This window comes from Fopius arisanus, unplaced genomic scaffold, assembly GCF_000806365.1.
Source record: "Fopius arisanus strain USDA-PBARC FA_bdor unplaced genomic scaffold, ASM80636v1 scaffold00098, whole genome shotgun sequence".
NCBI classification, from domain to species: domain Eukaryota; kingdom Metazoa; phylum Arthropoda; class Insecta; order Hymenoptera; family Braconidae; genus Fopius; species Fopius arisanus.
Window position 1 is genome coordinate 83,616 of NW_011887837.1, and position 21,430 is coordinate 105,045.

At 38.3% G+C, this 21,430-nt stretch overlaps 2 protein-coding genes across 2 annotated transcripts; one reads left to right on the top strand and one right to left on the bottom strand.

Annotated features, from left to right (window-relative positions):
- Positions 1 to 3,878: 3,878 nt before the first annotated feature.
- LOC105270949 (uncharacterized) lies at positions 3,879 to 4,914 on the bottom strand. The gene is made up of 4 exons (XM_011312198.1): positions 4,793 to 4,914; positions 4,606 to 4,726; positions 4,397 to 4,530; positions 3,879 to 4,016 (listed from the first exon to the last, which is right to left on the bottom strand). The coding sequence occupies exons 1-4, from the start codon at positions 4,877 to 4,879 to the stop codon at positions 3,888 to 3,890; spliced, it is 471 nt and encodes a 156-aa protein (XP_011310500.1). The 5' UTR covers positions 4,880 to 4,914; the 3' UTR covers positions 3,879 to 3,887.
- Positions 4,915 to 13,745: 8,831 nt separating this feature from the next.
- On the top strand, positions 13,746 to 15,990 carry LOC105270992 (uncharacterized). Its single transcript, XM_011312262.1, has 3 exons — positions 13,746 to 13,768; positions 14,768 to 15,105; positions 15,599 to 15,990. The coding sequence occupies exons 1-3, from the start codon at positions 13,746 to 13,748 to the stop codon at positions 15,988 to 15,990; spliced, it is 753 nt and encodes a 250-aa protein (XP_011310564.1).
- The last annotated feature ends 5,440 nt before the right edge of the window (positions 15,991 to 21,430 follow it).

Genomic DNA, 21,430 nt, shown 5'->3' on the forward strand with positions numbered 1-21,430 from the left:
GAGAAGCTTTATACTCTCCAATTTTTTTAGGGTCAGCGACCTGAGGGCGTGTCCTGATTTTTTCTTTTTTGTCTTTTCAGTGGCTTTTGAATTTTGCCGTTGAGTAGTTATTTTCCAAGGAGCCAGTACTAGGGCATGAACCAGAGCGGAAAAGAATGACGATTATGACTTTTACACTGGAAAAAAAAATAGCCCAGTTAAACGGCACGAAAACAATTTAATTCGCTATCCACCGAGTGTCCTCTACTTTTATGAACTCAACCCCTGTTTCTTCGTTTATTTTGTGTTTTGCCAGTGGTTACGTGAGCTTTCTGCTTTACGTGTAAAATAAATGTGTTGACATAGCGATAAAAGCAGTTATGTAGTCATTGTCGTAATTGAAGAGGATGGTTTTGTTACTTTGAGGGTAATCTTCCGGCTCTGCCCATTTTTACAGGTGCACATTATAAGTTCTATTCAATTCGCGCATGGTCTTCCATTTTATAGCGAAAATCATCAGATTTGAATACTGAGGGATTATGGAGAGAGTTGGGAACCCCTGGACCGGTCAATTTCCCCTTTTTAGGGGTTGAAGTTGAGGAGAAAGAAGGGTGGATGAACACCTACAACGTTTGAGCACAGTTATATCTTATTTGGTGGATGGATCCTAGGGTTAAAATATCGGAGATGCTCCGATCAAAAATTCCTGGGGTTGATGAGAGGTTCCTTAATTTTTTTCCAATAACATTTCTACAATGTCTGGATTAATGACGAAAATGGGAATTCCTTTCCAGCAATCATTGAATTCATTTGTCAAGTTTTTTAACACTGCGAACACCCATTTTTGATTGCAATCCGTCTAGATGAATCGTTTAATTTTTTTCATAGGGATTTGGCTTTTTTAGTCTATTCTTTCGACCAGCAAATTTCAAGGTAACTGAGAATCGATTAACCTTCCACGGGAAACCTCCGAGGTCGAGTAGGAGGAACGTCTCAACTATACACGAGAGATTCCCTTGAAAGATCCGGGGGAAGAAGTTTCTTCCTTAAAGAGGATCCACCCGGGCTCCTTTGACCCGGTGCGTGTATTTAAGATACCTCGAAGAGTATTTCACTTTTCAGTCGTCGCAAGCTCTAATAGGGTCTTCCCTTTTTTTTCATCTCCAGCCGTTCGTTTTGTATGTTTTTCTTGCCTGATGGATATTGAATGAGCAATAAGATCTCGGAGATGGAGTCAACTTTTCCTTAGCGTTTTTTTCATTTTAAAAATAGAAAAGCTTCACGACAAATATATTTAAATCAAGCACTCGGGATTATAATTTGAGTGGACGAACGATTTTTTTTTTGTGAATTTATGGTGAGGCTTGACGGTTCATTCATATTCCATTATCACGAATACATTCTTCTGACAATTAATGAGTTTGAAATTTATGAAGTATATTGTAAACACATGAATGCCGGGTGAAGGGGTGATATCACGAAAGTTATGACGGGATTGTGCGCTTACCACCGATTGCGATGTACTGATATTTGCATGTCTGGCGCGAACAGAATAATTGCGCGTTGCACCTGCACATGACTATACATCTCAGAGCAATTACCTACTGACGTAGTTGAGGGGTCATTAATAACTTCAAACATGCATTTCGCTGATGTGCGTGATGAAAAATATTGGTTGGCATGAAAGTAACACGATGAGTTAACCTATCAATTTTCATAGGCTTATATTCAATTAGGGAAAATTGATTGATGTTTGAGGATTAAGGAATAGCCGAAGAGTTGATAGCGTTAAATTTGCAAAGTGTATGATATCATGAAAATTGGTGAAATAGTTGAGAACCACTGTTCACTTTCTCCCAGCAAGGAGAACCCTTTGGCATATCACCCCTTGGCTGAACCCAGGGCGATCTTACTCTCGCTCTCGTTCAAGCCCTCACTCTTTCCCCTGTATTCCTCACCCCTTAGATTTCACCTCCTTCAGTATCACTCCCTCCGAAAACCATCTCATTCCCTCTTCCACATTGGCAACAGGGTCCGCGCCCTATCTCGATCTCACTTTCATCTTTCTCCAGGGTTGGGGGCCTCCAACCATTCCTTCCTCTCCTTCATCGTATCACCCTGCCTTGCTTATTCTCCCCCGAACGAACCAAAGGCAAGTGAGAGTGGACCGTGGGTCCAGTATTGCTGCATCGACCTTCTCACCCCTTGCCTCATCTCCCCTTCTTTCACTTTTTCCTCCTTCTTTTTTCCCTCTGTATTCTCATCTTTTTTTCACTCCACTCCCTTAACCATTCGTCCGTCCCGGCTCTCCTCCCGACGATTGTGCTGGCCTCCACGTCACCGCACCCTAATCCCCCATCTCGAAAATACATCTAACCCTCCCCTAACGTCCACCTTCCACTCACCCTCAAACGTTATATCGATTGACCACTAGCTCGTCAGAGAGCGCCACCATTTTCACTGGACTTTGAATATTTCAATGATGATGATTTTTTAGAGTTCTTGTGCATCCTCTTAAAACGCTTACGATGTAACAATAATTGAGGAGGACTCTAGATGGTTTGACTTCATCCCTCGACCCAACCAGAATTTTCCCACCGCATCAACCATTAAATTCCTTCGAAAATTCATTCGTGAGATTAGCTCAGTCTTCGTTTTTCATAATTAGCACAAGTTGATGTTTAAAAAAAAATGCAGGGGGTGAGACGTCCTACACCCCAATACCAGTGTTAAAGGGTGAGCGCTAAATGTTCGCATGACTTGCTCCAATTCGTGGCAATTGCCGGAAATGCCTCGCTGTAACAAATCTGGGATTGCGGTGAGGGTAAAATACACATATTCCTACATGAGGTATAATCCCTCTAATTGTTTGAGCATCGAAATCGCGTGAATCAAATGCCGTGGGAACGTTTCCCTTTCTCATGATCCATTAAATTGATGCGCTCCATCATGAATTTACTGTAGACCAACATCACACCGATCAATAGGACCATAAGCTCTAATTTGTGAAGTCTTCCTTTTTATTTCTTCGACTTCTCGAAGACTTTCATCAAAATATTATCACTCTCATAATATATCAACCACTTGTAGCTTCGTCCCGTCAGAAATCCCATAAGCCATGTAGTACACGTGCACTCTATCAGTGATTTCGATCTGCCAATCTGGAGTGAATCAGTCGGGAGCAAAAAAAAAACAATTATCAGCGAAACACTCAATCGTATTATAAAATTTCCTTGCACCTCTAGTCTCGTTTTTCAATCTCGTGCAATTCACAATTTTCTGACACGTTTTTAATTTAGCAGGCGATAAAATTTGAGGGTATGTAACAGTAAAGTGACATTCTAAACAGGGATAGGTAAAAAATGGACGGGATGAGCAGCGATTTCGGGTGGAATTTCCAGCACAGTGTACCTTAAGGATCAACAAGAAATAGGGAAGTTACAGCGAATTAGAAATGCTGCACCCCATGACTAACAAAAATTGGGGTAAGCAATTGTGGGGGTGGGAAGCCTACCCCAACGATAAATATGTTTAAGGGTCGTTAACCCATATATCCGAATGCCAACCCTTCGGAGATTCACTCGGGTATATCGATACATTTCTTGCAGATATAAACGTCAAAGCCATAGGCTTTATTTAGGAGGGGTGATTCTATATAACCCCTCTTCTGTAACCCATGGCATGCCATACGGCTGGGAGTTTCCCTTCCTTGGAATTTTCAGGGAAAACCTTTGGGTTCAGTATAAATAGATATCACTGGAGCTTGCTTCATGGATTATTGAAAAATGATTAATGGTGCGATTAATTTTTGCTTTTTATTTTTGAATAACCATACATTCACATTAAAATAAGCATATAATAATATAATAATAAGAAAAACCAACGAAGATGGAGTTTTTTTTTATATCTCATCGATTTGAGAACAGCATCTCAGAAGTCGACGCACATGATATGTTGGACATATTGTTCATTGATGCGAAGACGCATTCAAGAATTTGTTTCCTTAAAGCGGGAGCAGAAGTATCTTCCGGAATATGCTGTAAGTGAGTTTGTATCAACAGAAGTAAATGATATATCGTATCAGTAGCGAAGAGTCAATACAGTTTATGTCGAAAAAAGTAAAATTTACAGGAGACTCGATAAACTTATTGTCATTTCTCCATTATGAATTTGTGCAAATTAATTAATGAATATCTTGAAATATTAAATCATTGTTTTTCTTCTTACCTTTCCTCTTAATTCTTACTCGAAAGTTTCATTTCATTTTTCATTTTTCATTTCATTAATTTGTTCGAAATAGTTTAGAATAAAAACTTGGCCCTTCTAGTTCGTTACAAAAATGTGACTACGTATGTTTCGGAACTTGAATCCATTTATTTGGCCGTTTTTTCGCATCACTAGTGAAGTTTTCACTTACTTTTTCTATTGGTTGATCGCCATCTTTTCTCTTGCAGAATACCTTGGGAAAAAGATCTGCAAAAGCATTTTTTCCATCCAAGCACATAACGAATTCTTCGCCTATTCCGTTTTGGTCGGCGTTTTGGCTATTTGCTAGTAAATATTGTCAAGAATTTGAGATACGCCTGTAATAATGAGCATGTTGAAATATTTCTACAACATATTTACCTGTAGTTACACACTCTTCGACAAGGTCATTCACACGGTCGAAAAGATTTTGATTTTTCACATGCAGGTACACTGAATCAAGTATCGCCGTTCTATTGAGTTTTCCACTTTTAACGTCGAACTATAATCGCATAGTAAATATGATTTTTACATATGATTTAATTGATATGCCGTATGATTTTCTCACCCAATCTAGTTCTTGCAGAATGCATGCTGTGAATTTTCCATGGGCGATCAAGCATTTCAGGACATTATCTTGAAAAGGCCCAAACATACAAGCGGTTGCTCTTTCGCTAACGATATTCTTTGGAAAAGCAACCTTGATTGAATAACACATCTGTAACCAGCAAGATATCATTCAATTATTCATTTATTGAATGGAGTTAATACAATCGATAATAACAGAAATTAAAAATATGAATGAACTTACGGGTTGCAATGAGAGAATTACAGCTGAGACGACATATATTAATTTTCTCATGATCGAATAGTACTTGAAATATTCCAACTACTTCGTGTTCAACTCTAGAAACTATTGTACTGTTACAGCGATCGCTCCGCTTCTATATAGCCGTATAAGTCGTCGTAATAACTGCGCAGCAATTATCGAGCCAATGAAATGTGCAAGATACAAAGTTTCTCAGTTGAAACCAAAGTAAAAAGTAATTCAAGGTAAAAAATTCGGTATGATAATATGTACACTTGAACACACAATATTTTTGTGTCTGATAAATTTGATGTAACTACTTCTATGAATCCATAAAATCGGAACAAAACAGACGTAGTTATTGGTATTATTGCCATCTGGCCAAATAAAGTCGGAGATCATTTTCGTCTACATCTGATACCTCGCGTAGGTGAAGGACTATCAGAGACCATGAAAATTATCGAAAGATAATTCTGTTGGTATTAATTAATTTTTGAGTAATTAAAACCGATCGTTTATACTCAGTGGGGTAAAGACACAGAAGAATTTTCTACTGAGAAAAAAAAGAAATGGGGCAAGAATATTACAATAAATAACAAATGCGTTCTTAGGAATTGGCTTTTTCCATAAATATACAGTCAGGCTATTTTTAACTTTTGACATTCTTCATACTCTTCTGCTTCCCATTGATCATAAATGAAATTACAAATTTCCGAGAGAACCGGATAGTTTTACGAGGTACATCCACGCCTGACTGGAACGATATCATCTTGCCATAAAATTTAGATCTCCAAGATTTTTTGCTTGGTTCCTGCGTTTTTTCTCGAAAGAAAAGAAGAAAATGAAGGATGGCATAAAGAGTTGGTAGTTTCGCCAAAGGTCGTGGGATTATCCGGGTCGCATCACCATAAAGATATCCCATAGTTTATTCGTTCTTGTCCCCGTTTGTGATTTTCATGACTGCTGGGGCGGATTTTTATCCTTCTGTTCAAATTCAATTAAAAAATTTGTGCAATCCTATCAAAATATTGCTATTTTCATTTGTCCACAATACTACATAAAATTACAGCAATTTTTTCGGAACCGGCTGAGTGATACGAATTTTTTTTACTGCTAGTGATCACGAGAATGAAAGATTCTGGTACTATGTAGAGAAAAAACTTTTATTCTCCCTAGGTCCTGCGTCAGTGCTATTCAGGACGATCTATAGTTCTTTCCTGATACTTTTTTTTTTCAAGTCTTTCTCAGTTGGAAAAGTTTTGAGGGGCCATGAAGATTGGGCCACGTGAATCGAACGGAGCGTCCGTTTCCACTCACCCCACGTTCTCAAGATTTTAAAATTCAATGAGCCAATTCGAGGTAGAATGATCTGTATGTGGCTCACGAAGGCTTGGACGTTGAAGGGCGGAATCACTGGTCTCTCTTTGGCTTTCTTTGTAGTAGTTAGCTCTTGGAGTCACCCTTCCTCTTGATTCGACGATTGCTCTCGAGATCAAAGCAAAACGCCTAGTCATCTCGATTCTCGTTGGAAATTTCTTTTTTATGGACTAATTGATTTTTTTTTAATAGTGGGTGATTCATTTCATCATATCACATTCTGAAAAAGGATTCCATCAAGTGCAAAGAACTACAAGCAATGAGCGATTATCGAGCGATTTCAGTGACCAAGATAAAACATTTTTTGTCTTATGAATATTTATAGGGGATTAATTATAAATCAATGGCTCTGATTTTCTACGACGCCCCTGATTTTGATGTCTATGATTTTCGAATTAGGAATGGAATCCGCTGAATAAGATCCCAGGACAAATGGATAATGGACCAATCATGGAATAAGAGATATTGCCATCGATTCAGTAAAGATTAGAGTTAATCTTTCACTGAGACAAATTGAACGTTTCAGTAAATATGAGCAATATCGAATCAATCATGTCGACAAATGTGATCTACACACGGATAACACCAATGAAGCTTAGCACCCCAATGTCCCCAGCTCTCTCCACTTCATAAACACAATAAGCCCGTTCGAAGAAAGAACATATTAAATATATATATACTGATATATTTCCACACAGGGGTGTGCCTAGAGAGTCCAGCCCTCATTCGAGTGCGTGTCCAATACGCTTGCGTCATAAACTACATGCGTGTCCTCAATGAATTTTCATTTCAATCATTCCTGCGGATGACAGGCTGGCGATCAGGATCCTGAGACAAATCGGTGGTATCTTATGGAGATGATAGATGCCTGATCACTCAGCATCACGTAAGTCCAAACTTTAATTTCGGATACGTGTCATATGGAATGTCTGATGCGCATACGGGCGTTCCTTGGAACGCACGCGCCCCTTTTCATTTAATACATTGGTATGTTTCCGCAGAGGTGGACATAATGAAATAATCTGGGAAAAAGCATGAGGCGATCTGAAGAATTTGCTGACAGCCAGACTCACGTCATCTCCACATTAAGGAAGATCTTGGATAATGATTCGTATCAATGCATGTATGAATTTAATTCACAATGGGCAAAGTATGAGTGGAAATGAGTATAAATCGTGACCAATGAATGAGCAATGAGAGATGAGTGTGACAGATTTTCGGCTTCAACTTTCGAGAGTTTCGATTCGATTCGATATAAAGGTCGACAGTTTTACGGCTCTCTTGTAAAATTTACTTTTTTCGACTTGAACCAATTTACCGTTTCCCTAATGAAATTAATACATTCCTATATAATTTTTCTGTCATGATTGACGTAACGTGTATAGTTACTGAACTAATTTGAAAAATAATATTAAAGTTTAAAATGAAAGAAGAATTATACAAATTGAAATTTTTTACTTGAATTGTTAGTGGCGGGTTTTTCTTGGAGAGTTCATTGCCGACACGAGGGGGAACCTGAATTCTGCTCATTTTCTTAAATTTTCTCGTTATCCTGACTAGCATATGCTGTAGAAATACACTGATTAGGTCGGTTAGATCCGTGCCAGGCTCGGCGTCTCACAACTCGGAATAAACGAATATGTGAGCATCATGCCTAGAAGTTGATGGCTAAAGAGAAAGAAAAGTTATAACACGATATGAAACTGGCAATTATCGCACCAAAGCCGCCACTTTTCTCTGTTCCAAATCTCAGCATATTGATCTACCTCGTCTATCATAATTTTACAAGTAACGAGTCAGACAGGTTTCGTTTTAGTAATAACTGCAACTCATTTCCGCATGAAATTTAAAGTAATTATTGTATTGTTATGCGAAATTATGCTGCCTTGGGCGCATTCTGTGCTTATCCCCGTATTTCGAATCGCTTGAAATTGATGTGAATTGTTTTTTCTTTTCTTTTTTCAAAAACTTGATGTTCAACTCTCCAATTACTGAGTGCAAAAAACTTGCAGTGGCATTTGTGGACACGAAAGTCTCCTGACATCGAGACGCGACTGCGATAATTATTATCATTATTTTGACAATTCAGTTGGCAAATTCACTCTCGTGTGCTTCGTCGTCTATATGCGATAGATTCCAGGTAATGACCGCTGACACGCGCACAGGATTTCGTGACAAGGAATTTTTGCTCCTAGGATGTCTGAGTGGTCAAAGAAATTTACAATCGTTTCCAAAAATCAATTTCAGAATTTCGTCGTCAATAATTACTTGAGGATGATGCTTTATTTTTTATTCCAGCTTCTTGAAACGTTCTGAATTTTGGAATTCAATTTTGGAAGTTCGGAACGGTGAGAAGGATTTTCTCCGTGCTTGAAACAAGAATTTGATATTTGGCTTGCGCATCAGTTTGTGGAGAATAGGTTGGAACTTGGCGAGAAGCTGAATTGGCATATGGAGATCTATCATCTTTTAGAGCTTTCTCAGATTGTCAAGGAAGAAAAAACAAAACGGGTAAATAAATCAATTGGAAGAAAAATTCGTGAGGAGTCACGAATGAAAGGATAAGCAATATTTTATGAACGTTCTCGCGCATGACAGTGTTTATCCTCAAGATTTATGGATACTAGGTGCAATATTCAGATTGCGTCACGTGCTACATTATACATAGTTTGTGCGAGTTGTACAGGATTCGATAATGTCGGTTTGGGGGTGCGCTTTGGCCGCGAGGGTTGCCCTGCACGCCAGTCCGTGTTTAGACGTGACTCGTGACGCAGCTGTTCCTATAAAATCACTGAGACAAGATACATATTCAGAGCAAAACATTTCATGTAAGAAGTACCGATAAATATTTAAGTCAAAATTTACCATAAGGTTTTTGTCGAAAACTTGTGGAACTGAAAAAACGCCGAGTCCCATAAGTTGCGAGGATAGTTTACTGTTGGTCTGGTGCTGTCGGACCAGATTAAATAAATTAAAGTCTATTAAGCCTCTGGCGTGGAGCGAAACAAAGGCAAAAACCACCACCCAAAAACATTGCTGGGGGCTCACGAGACAAATCGGTTGCGTAAGCGGATTTTTGGTTGACCTGAGCTCTCGCGTCACATCGCGCACTGAATAGGGAATGAAAAGAAATAAAAAAATTTTAAAAAAACGAAAAAAAAGAAAAAGGAACCATTGGATATAGGTGAACCCCAGCTGGTGCCCCCTTCATTCCCGGAAATAATTTGGCGCTAATTTATTCGATTTATTCGCTGGATGTTGTTGGATAGAGGGAAAAAAATGACAAAAATGTAGCGCTTTGTGTGTGACCCCCAGTCCGAGAGCAACCTTGATACTTTAACGATTGATTGGCAGGATTACCAATTTAGCCAATTACTGTTTCGCCCGGTTTCTTTCGTAGAATATGGAATTAAATTATATGGCCACTTTTGAGACTCCAGGATAAGGATGAGATCGTAACGAATCACCCGAGGCCGAAAACTATCGAATTCTGATTTACGGATTTACGGAGAAATTCGAGGTCGTATCCCCTCATTTAAAACTTTCAACTCTGGTTTGTGGCTTTTTTTTTTCAACTTTTTTCGCTGATTTTTGTCGGAGAGTTACTATTTCTTGGGGGAATCAAGATTGAAGCCATGATAACATCACGATATTTCTCTCTAGTGTGCACGAAGCATCATGTTTTTAGATTATTTTTTTATTTTGTTTTTTATTTTTGGGGTGGGAATTGTTTACCATAAACAATGGCACGAGAGATTTTCGAATGAGATTCCATTCGGAGATTCTTATTTTTTTCTACCGGAGGAAATAATATCCACCCCTTCATTTTCATTTCGAAGTCAACCACGGAAAGCAGATAATATATGTGATTTATGAACAATAAATTTATAACTGCCTGATCAACTTCTCGTTTTTGTTATATCGTCATCTTCAGGGAGAAGTACAAACAAAATGTAATAGTTCATTTTCCAGCAAGTTTTCTTCAACTTCTTCAGGGAAAATGAATAAATAGAAAGGAATCTTGGAGGCTTGTAGACAATTTTCTACTGCGAATCACTGAACTCATAATTTTCTTATCCTCCAATTGACAAACCACTCCTCGATTCAACTCGACTCGTCATCGTTTGTCGTACTTTCGTACGCTTCTCTCGTTCCGTCGTTCGATCATGCGTGCAGAACAAAAAGACCAAAAAATAAAACATTGGATAGGACAAGGGGAATGAGACGAAAAGTAAAAAAAATGGAAAGACGGCGAAACGTCAGTCGCCGAGAACTCGTTAAGGCGTTTGCACTCTTTGCATGCTTTTTTGGTTGGTCTCGCACCGTTCTCCATCTCGCATTAATGTAAACATATTCCGCCAAGAGATTCTTCTCTTTGTTTCTCCTCTTGTCGTTTGTTAATCATGAAGATTTCGCGGGGTGAAAAAATTTCCTATTAATGCTGGAAACGTTTTATTTTTTTCAGTTCATTTATATCAGCCTCGGGCGTCGAGCTCACAGATTTTTGTTGGAAAAATCAGTTTTTTCTAAAATTGTATTTTTTTATCAACCAGCAGGTGATTTCATTTCTATTCACGTCGTAGATGATAATAAAACCTTCAGACCCGTGTAAAATATGGAAGCAAATTGTTTTTTCACTTTGGATCTAGAATTTTTGGAAGGGAAAAAGTTTTTTTTTTAATCGAATTTTCCCAGGGACCAAGGGCTTTTTTCGCATATACTCGCTTCCTAGATAATGATAGACCACCGAGTATAGGAAAAATACGAAACCAAATATTTATTTTTCCGAATTATGAGAGCACCCCCTTTTCCAAAATTCGTTTTTCCTCAACCAACGACTGATATCACATATATTCACTCCATAGGTGTTAATAACACCCTAAAACTCAGAATATAAAAAAAAGAAATAAAAAAATTTGCACCCCCATTATGACGTGGATTGCTCCAGAAAGAGGGGCCAATATCTGACTTGGGACGCGTAGAGGCGCGGTGGTAGGTCCTGTAATATTACGTTGCCGCATTGGGATGTATGATGTATGTGAATGTGTATAGAGTTTATGTCCGAGGCCACAGAGGGGGGCCAGCCCCCGCGGCAATTACCTGACATCCTATATGACCCAAAACTAATCTATACCATACACCTCGGTGGCCATCCCCGACGAGCGAATAAAAATTCAAAATAGCTTGTTGAGAACCTGTCGGACTCGAGTGCACACTAAAACACTTTGCATTTGCAATATAAACAAAGCATAAATAACGATAACCCCCAAATATTGCAAGTCATAGCATTATGTAGTCGAAATATCTCGAAGACATGTGAGTCCTCATTATCAATATGACCGCCACATGTTCATATTGGACGCGGGAAATTTGAATGTGACACGACGATTTGCGTTGCGCGCAATCAGCCACGTAAGTTTATTGCCTGACGACTGATTGTCGTATTTTTTTGTTGTGAAAAAGGTTAAATAAAAGATTTCACTGTGGCTGCCTATCGAAGGAGACATGTCCTGGTGGAGGAGGTGCCGGGTCTGTACATTCGGCGTCTGACACTGGAGGATCCGCGAATATCTCGCGAACGCCTAGACCGCCCCGACTCAAGGTCACCATCACCAGTACGTCATATCTGTCATCCACGAAGTGCCGAGACTCGCCCTGGGCGAGGATCATCTAGGCAAGTCCCTCACATACAAATTAAATACCGAATTTCTACAAATTTTGTTTCATTCTTTTGGGAAGTTTCTGGAAGTGAGAACTAGAATTTCTCCTAATATGCAATTATTCAACCAACCCGCCCACGGACTCAATCATAAATTACAACACTGCCGGTCTGGTCAAAGGAAACTTATTGCCACATCTTACTTTTTCCCATGACAACTTAAATATCGAGTAGGCTAGATGTATTTAATTATGCATATAAATTCAGCATCATTTTAATAATTCACACTGTGACTTTTAGCTGAATTCCATTTGCTCTAAATCACCTTTAGCAATTAAATATTTATTATACATTAATTTATTATATTTAATACAATGTCGACAATTAAGAGGGATTCTAAATGCATTTCAGCGAAGTCATACAACGGTTTAAGTCGATTTTTATCGATTTTTATCTATCGAAAATGAATTTATCACTGAACCTCACTCTCAAAGGTATAACTCGATGGTGACTGACTCATGGACAAACTGACAAATTAAAGAAATTAATAAATTAATTGAATCCTCGAGGGAGGAACGACAAAAATTTTTTGGTTCTCCTACAAAATGGACGTGTTTCCATTTGAAGGATTTCACCGCTTGGGTCGGATTGATTTGTGGGTTATAATGAGATAATGTACTCGAAAAATGCCAAAGTTAAATTCGAAGGATTACAAAGCTTCCCATTCGGAAGCAAAATGCCCGCAAACAATTTTTCAGCAAACTACTTAAAGACCATCTCTTTAAACGTTCTCCTATATTCATCCCGATACCCGAGCCCCATAATTAAACGCACTAAAACTTAACCATCGAGGAGGACAAGCGGCTGTAGGATGACTTAATGAAGCCGCCACCTCGATCTACCCCATTTTCACTATCACCCCAAGTCCAATATTATCGCATTATTAAAGCAGAGCATTAAAATACGGGCTCATGTACAACACGCCGTTTTACTCCCATTATCTCCAGGGTTCTCACTTGTTCCCCTTTCATTTCAAACAGCTGTTTTATTGACATCTCCTACACTAATACGTGTTTTATTCCTCAGGTTTCATCCTCAACGACCACTTTTTTTTAATTCCATCTCTGTCTCCGCATGTTCACTCATTGTGTGTATCGCAAAATACTGTTAACTTCGCTCTAAGTGTATATTGACGAGTGCAGGAGGTGGTGAAGGAGTAAAGGAAGAAAAAAAAAAATTGTAACGGGCGAATTTTACGAGGAGTGAGATCGTTTCTCTCTTGAATTGATCGAGAAATACCGGGACTCCTTGGGAATTCAGACGTTTCCCTTCGTTTTTACTGTCGCTCGTTTTCACGCTCCTAGGGTGGAGCGCTGAAAACGAGAGGAAACTGAATGTCGAAGGAGAAACGGAAATGGAAAAGAGAAATGTTATCCTTTAAACGGGGTTAAAGCTGTTGTCTACTGGATTGAAACAATTGCGCCATTTTTCCTGCTGCCGTAATCGATTTTTCTGTCTTAACTTCGAGTAATGAGGAATTGTTGGATGGAAAAGGGTGAGACGATTAATCTTCAACGAGATTTTCTGGATGAGGAAAAATTGCAATGGAAATTATTTGTACAAAATAAATTGATAATTCGAATCGATTGTGCAAATTTTCAAGTTGGAGACTCGAGAATGAAATCGGATTACAGTAACAAGTAGTGAATTGCTTATCCATTACATATAGTTTAGGTATTTATGATTGTTAATTAGTATAGGTATTCGAATGGTCATATGAAAAATTATATTAATATACATAGCTATGGTAATTATCTCCTGATTTCATTAGTATAGCATGAATGAATGAGGCTAATTATAGATTGCATGCGGCAAGTCTCGCCCCTATTTACAGCATTAGACTGCGGCTCAAAATTTGTCTTATGACCTAGTGCCCTTCACTGTATTTTTGAAAAAATCAAGTCAAAGTCACTCTACCACCTGAACACAGAAAAACTGATATCAATGTCTACACATATGGAAGTAAATTGTTTGGCGATCTATCAACAATTGCAGGTGTATACTGCTTTGAATTAAAAATCGCTCGTTCATATAGTATGCTTGCGATAACTCATTTAAAACACCCTTTACTGATTACCGTGAAACCTTCAAGAAATAATCTATTACCAATACTAATAACTTCATTCAGAAACGAAGTCAAAGGTCTGATCAAAGGCAAGGAATATTTCACATTATACTTGGAAAAAAAAAGAAAACCATGGCTTCACGGCTTGAAAATTTCACGAGAAATTATTGTCTGGCTCAACAGAGCTAGAGCGAATCATTTTCATCTAGCTGAATCTCTTGCGAAGACAGGGTTAACCGAGCCACGAAAGTGCGACTGTGGCCGCTTATCGTCTTTCTTTTTACTTACCTCCCTTGGGAAATAAAAATACTCGGCCTCGTAACATAAAATAACATATGCCACACGGTCTGAAAAGTATTTTAGCAACATATTTTATCAGAATCCGCGGCTTCGGCGCGAATTTTGATAAAATACATTGCCAAAATACTTTTCCGCTCTCGTAGCATAAATGACTATTTTGAACTTCTTGATGCATTTTGACTCGATATAACATAAAAAATGGAAAATTCAAATCTATTCAGATGCAATAATGAGAATTGATATTCAGTGCTCAGTTTGTTAATTCGAATTTCAGTAGCTGCAGATTCTGGTTGGAACGAATAAAGAGGGAAAAACCCGCCCATTTGACGATAACTTCCTTGGAACTTCCGGATTGCCCTATTCCACTGGTGGACTCTCAAGCAAGTGCACGTTGGAGATGTGCAGAATCACCGAGGAATCCCGAGAAAGATGTCATTTTGGATGAGTTGATAGAGAGTGTCTCGAAGGCAGGGAGAGGCAGGAAGAACGTCAAGAGTGCTGATCAGAGTGTTTCTAAGGCGATTCAGAGAAGTAGACGACAGTTTATCGATTCTGCCGAGTGTCAGGGTACTCTTGGTAGCCTTGAAGCGTGCACGAAGAGTATTGCGGAAGGTATGTATTATTTCTCGTCAATTTCGTTTCTGAAAAACAGAACCGTTTGTTCAAACACAGGTGGAATTTGAATGCTCTCCGTTCCCTTTGGGATAATCTTACATATCGTAATCACACGTACCATCACAATCGTAATCTTCATATCAAACCGAATGTCCGCGGAATATCAACTCCAATGATTCTGGAGTGAAGAGATATACCCCAAGCAAGTTCATTTTCACTAAAAAATTTTCTAATATTTCAAAATTATTTATACGTAAACCTTAAAATTACCAATGAATGGTCATTGTCATCTAGTCATATTCTGCTCCCCACTCCAACCGATCCATCAAATCGGCAATATAAAATTGAAAGTTGACTCTCCTATTTCCAGACGCGTCGTAAACCTCGTCCCATAAAAAATGAAGGATTAAAATTTCAATACAATAATTGCCTACAATTCAGGATGAAAAAAAAAATCGAAAATTCAAGGCCATATCATATAAAATTTCAGGTCCACCTCGGGTGATAATCGCTAATTCAAGTGAATCTATCAAGGACTGCATCTGCTCAGAAATTACGGAGAATCTGAGGATCAACATTCGTGAAGAAACCGAGGTCAAGCAGCCGTCCCCACGAAGTCCAAGTCCGGAAGTGACTCACACCATAAGGATTGCTATGAAATACCTTGGTCAATCTCAACGTCAGCCAGAAGCAATCGGAAATGATGGAACAAGAACACCAAAAGACACTCCCAAAGACATGAAAAGTGATGACTCCAAGGAAGGAAATGAATGTGGTGTCAATGTAGCATTGGACTTTACCCTCAATTGCTGCAGTCTTCAAATTACATCTAGAGATATCACATTAAAACCTACCACTAATGATCGCAAGAATTCAACCTAATTTGTCCCATTATCTCTCAAAATACAAGTTCTCACTGACTCAACGAAAGAATTCGTATTCTCTACTTCTTGTCTTCAAGAAAAAAAAATGCTTCCAACTATCCAGCAATCAATTCCACTAATTGATATATACCAATAGCAAAACACGAGCTAAATCTATAATTTCACCTCCCACATTGCCAAAATCTTAAAAAAAAACATAATAAACAAAAAAATATTGCTGACTAGCGGAAGAACAATAAAATCCAATCACCGAATGTGATATATCACATATTCAGAGTCGACGAGAAATAATTGGCGAACAAATGAAATGAAGAAGAAGTGTGTTGCAAAAAAATTGATACAAAACAACTCGGCAATTTCGTCGAAATCCAGCGTCATCCTTGTATTATACATACAGCGAGTGTGTGGGTCGCCTATTAATTAACTCGACTAATAAATCGCACTGGGTCCCGAGGACCAGTTGTATAGAGAGAAATAGCCCACGTGAATATCCGTTAGGCCTATCACGATCCACCGGCAAAATATCGGTCCAATTTTATTCAACCGCTGCGTCTCACGGCTGATTAATTATTAACCCTTCACGCATATTTCATCATTTTTTTCAATCACTCTCACGTACTCGAGGAGCATCCCCCATTTTTTAATCGATTCTGCAGTATTCAATCTGTCTAAACGATTTTATTGGGGAAAAAGTATTGTGCGGATTTTTTCAATGAAAAAATTTTAATTCCCCGCCGGACTATTATTTTCCCGCCATTGGAACGCATCTCTACAGCTTTTCGCTCGGTTTCTTTATTCTCTGTCCTTCTTGATCCTAGTTTACAGGTTCCTCCTCTCGCGTTCTAAATCCACCGTTTCAGATGTTTATTTTTTATTTTTAGCTTTATACTCTTCGTCGGACTATCCTCTCTCTTTGGTTTTAAGGGCGAAAAATGGTTCAACGTCGTTGCAAATGATTTTGATCCACTGGTGTTCCACAGCTGTCTTCGTCTCCCTATCCACCTGATGTATCTCCCGTCCTCTCATTCTTCTTTTCTTCATTTATTGTACGAAATGGTCTTTCTTTTTGGGTTTGCTGCATACGTTTTTTTTACGGCTCTCGGAGTGGTAATCCTTTTTCATCGTCTCGATCGATTAACGCGTTTACTCGATGACGGTGTGAGAAATGCGATAATGAAGCATCCTGTGGACCATGAAAAGATAATGTCCAGACCGACAATGGAGGTGAATTGAATTTTTTTAAGGGTGTTAAGAGGATGGAGACTGAGGGGTGGGGGTTCTTTTAAGAGATGATAAGGAATTATTCGATTGATGACTCAAGACTATTTTTTATATTCCTAAAGATGAATTCTAATCATCCGTTCTACATTTCAGGAATTATTATAATTTACAGCATTTTTTATTTCGTCCTTCTTGCTTGATGAATCTCATATATTTTATAGTCATTCGAAAATCTATTAGATAAGCTTCGAAATTAAAGATGATTCATCCAATTCTGACCATTTTTTCTTGATTATACATCATTTCAAAGAACATTATATGCTCTTCAAAATGGTATATGATAAATGTCATCGAATTCCATTTTCGATCAAGCTAATGGCTTCTGTTTTGAAACTCATATCACACTTCAAAATTCTATCTTTTCATTAAAAATAAAACGAACGTTTAAACTCGATTAATATGACTCTATTATACACATATTTGATTTTGCCTATAATATCGAAAATCCCTGGAACTATTTCCTATTTATTTCTATACTTTTGAAAAATACAGGAAGAACTGGAAATTAGTGATTGAAATTGCGATCTTTTTGAACTGGCGGAAGAGAAAAGTAAAAAGTCGTTCTGTCGGCAAGCGTTTGTCCTCGCGATATGACGTCATATTTCGCGCACACATGTTCAAAGCGGTGGCTCTTCTAAGAATAATTTGATTATGCGGTGGGAGAGCGACGAAGAATTCACAGGAGCCCGCTTGTTAGACGGGGCCGACCCCCTCTTCAATCCCTTTTTTTTTTTATTGATTCTTCAATCCCTTCCACGGAGTTTCCTACGGTATAACCAATGCCTGTATATGTGCTACAGGCAAGAAAGTCTGGATCGTGTTTGGCGGAGTGGAGAGAATATTCGGTAGTCGTTTTTTCCTTGGATTGAAAGACCAGATATATCGGACCGGATTGGACCACTGAAAATAGATATTGAACAAATGAATGGGCAATGGAGGAATCGAGTTGCCCAAAGCCTCGGGAATTTAATGGGGGTGGCACTGGGTGGTTGGAGAAATTCTTAATGAATTTTTTTCACCAATTTGGTAGACCCATTCTTAACAGTTAAATTTTTATGACCCGACACGTGATAATAAAAATCTGCAAAATGACACGTATTTCACGTGATTTGAGTCCGGTGGTATTAATGTTATGATCTATATAATTAAATTTATTGCTGTAATTTTTTTTCATGTCTGACCACCACTGGTCGTCCCTCAAAAATCAGCGCATAATTGGTGAGGTTTAATTTTAATTAAATCACGTTAAAAATTATATGAGCATTTAAATTTGAAAAACCATTTCTGGAGATTGATTTTTTATTGATTTATGTAACCGAGCGCCATTAATTGTCAAAGACATGACTGAGTAGTTGAGGGTAATTGAAGAGAAGATAGAAAAAAAACATAGTTTTTTACTCATTGTTCTACACGAGAGATTTTCTTGAAAAATTCATGTAATCCCCATAATTCTGTAGAACGTGCCAGATCCATCATCCACGTATTCCATGGTACACCCCACCCAGCGATTTCTTAGCGATTAATTTCATCCCATTGGATATCATCCTGATGAGAATATAATCTTGAATGTGCGTGGTCTCACTCGTTTTAGATAATGGCCCTTGATTTTTTTTTATTCCAGAGACACAAATGTGCACATAACTGCTTTTCCGCCAGTTTCAATTACACCCGACATCATGAGATTATTACGAATCGATTTGAACAAGTGCACAATTTTTTTTCTCTATATTCTATAAAGCGTAACGAACTAAATTCACTGAAGCTTTTCACCCACGAAAAGTTGAATTGAGTTTCAGTGAATGGTGAAGTGCACCTTTTAAGGTTTATAGGGATGGGGGAAGGGGGTCTGGTGGACCCCAGATAACAGGTTTCAAATTGCGACAACGTATACTTGGGAGCAATGTACTCGCTATATGCTCAGGGCGAAATTACATCAATTGACATACAATTATACTCCGACGTCGCCGACTATCAAGTCTGACAATGGGGGAGACCCTGGGCCACACAGGAAGGCTTCTATCACGGATCATTTAGTCTCATTAGAATTTTTATTAATAATTTTGAGGGCTAATTGTGCGTTTGGTAAATTATAATTGTCTGTCTGAGTCTGCTGACGGGTTCAGATAATTCTTAGAGGAATTAATCATCGGAATTGAGGTTGAAAAACGAATTCATTCCAGAATTCATAAATAAATTCAAGGAAAAATCAATCTCAATTATAAAAAGATGGAAAGAAAAAGGCGCTTAATAGAAAAAAAAACATTTCTCAAATCTGGAAAAATTTACGTCAGACATTTTTTTTACCGCATCAATTTGATTATTTTTGATTGGCGAGATTTACTCTTCAAGTCTCTCTTCAAGTCCCAGTGATAATTTTATAAAAACGATTATGGTAGAATGGACTGATGTAAAATTCGTCATGTCTACGCGAAAGTGAGTGCAATCAAAGTACTTACAAGCGCAGTGCACCCCCAAGAGCTTTTCGATAATACCACCGACCCCTCGTTTTTAAAGTGTACAACAGGCGGGTTTATAAAAAGGAAGAGAAGGAAAAAAGAAAGAAGGGAAACAAGAGGAGAGCAGGAGAGATGGTGAAGACGAGAGGAAGAGCAGCCGAAAAACCGACGCCTACGATTGGCCGTCACTAGACGATCCGTTGGAATGCAGTTTTCGAGGTTGCACCAGGGCGAGGAGCGTTGGCTTGTTGAGATAAAAGGAGAAGAAGATGGGAACCAGTGTATTCCTACACGAAAACCGACCCGGTACCTTGGGAATCGATTCTTCGTGATTCCACACCGATAACGACTCTCCCTCGACGTGCTGTTTCCATTCTGTTCTTCGTCGCCTTCAGACATTGCTAAATGTTCCAAAATTGCCTGAAAAAAAGAAAAAACAGTGAGACCTTATTATTTTTTTCATAAATGAAGTTCAATGTCTCTTCTAGATATTACGGTGAATGTGTACTTTACCAACGTCTATGAAATTTACTTGAGAATTTTCTTTTCTACATAATCGGTACGATCTTGATGCTTTTTGAATTTATATTGCTTCTCCTCTGCAAAATAAACGAAAATTACTCATTAATTTTATGGAGAATTTCTATTTCTTTAATCCATCTATTTCATTAAGTTAAAAAAAATTAAACTTGCACCCGTTCTTCATAAAGTGTTTCATCATCAAAACGATAAAATATTCAAATAAAAATCATAACTTCCGTTTATCGGCATTGAAATCTCCAATCCAGGTTAGCGTCAATTGTTTTTACAATGATAATTATACTCTTGCAATTGTCACATATCTAACATTATGTAAATAGTAAAAGTCGTAATGAAAATAGTGGAAGAGCAAGTAAAAATAAATGTCTATTAATGAATGAATTGGAAGGGTGCAAAATAACGGGTAATTCCCCAAGTTTCACCTCAACAACTTTGGTATATATATAATCTGACCCATATACCCGTTGGGTCTTCTCTAAGTGAGGGTCTATCGGTTGCATGGGGGGTATATAATACAAGTAGCGGTAACACCCAAAGGGGACGACGTAAGAGAGAGATGAGAAGAAGAAGGCGCATTCTATACCCACAGAATGGCAGACAAACAAAATATAAACGCGAGTTTACAAGGAAAGATCCACGAATGGAAGGAGGAGGACAGTGGGAATTTCTGAGGGTCTTCGGTTTGCCCTTTCCCATCCCAGAAAGGTGCAGAAATGAGGAGAGAGCCCTGGCAAGTAGCGATACCCTCTCCAAGGCATGAATGAATTACAGAGGGCCACACTTCATTCATTCCCTCGGTTCGAGTGGCCTAGAAACCCACAAAAACACGTGTATATTTTTTTATTCCATCATCATTCGAGCGTATTTTCCAACACCACGAGATAAGCCTCATGTAACACCCGCCTCTCAATTAATTTCCGCTTTGCTTAATCAGACATTACATTAACAATTACGTATTTTCAGGAGTACTTCGGATTGAATTTTATTGCTGCACATTATGGGGTAATTCAGCCCATTAATGATAGTACTAATTAAAAAAACATCAACGATTTACTGAATCAAGTATCAAAAGCCAGTCGTTAAGAGCCTCTTTCGGGTCATAGTTAAAAAAGTGAATTAGAAGAAATTGATCCGGCAGGGGACATGCCACAGTACATTATT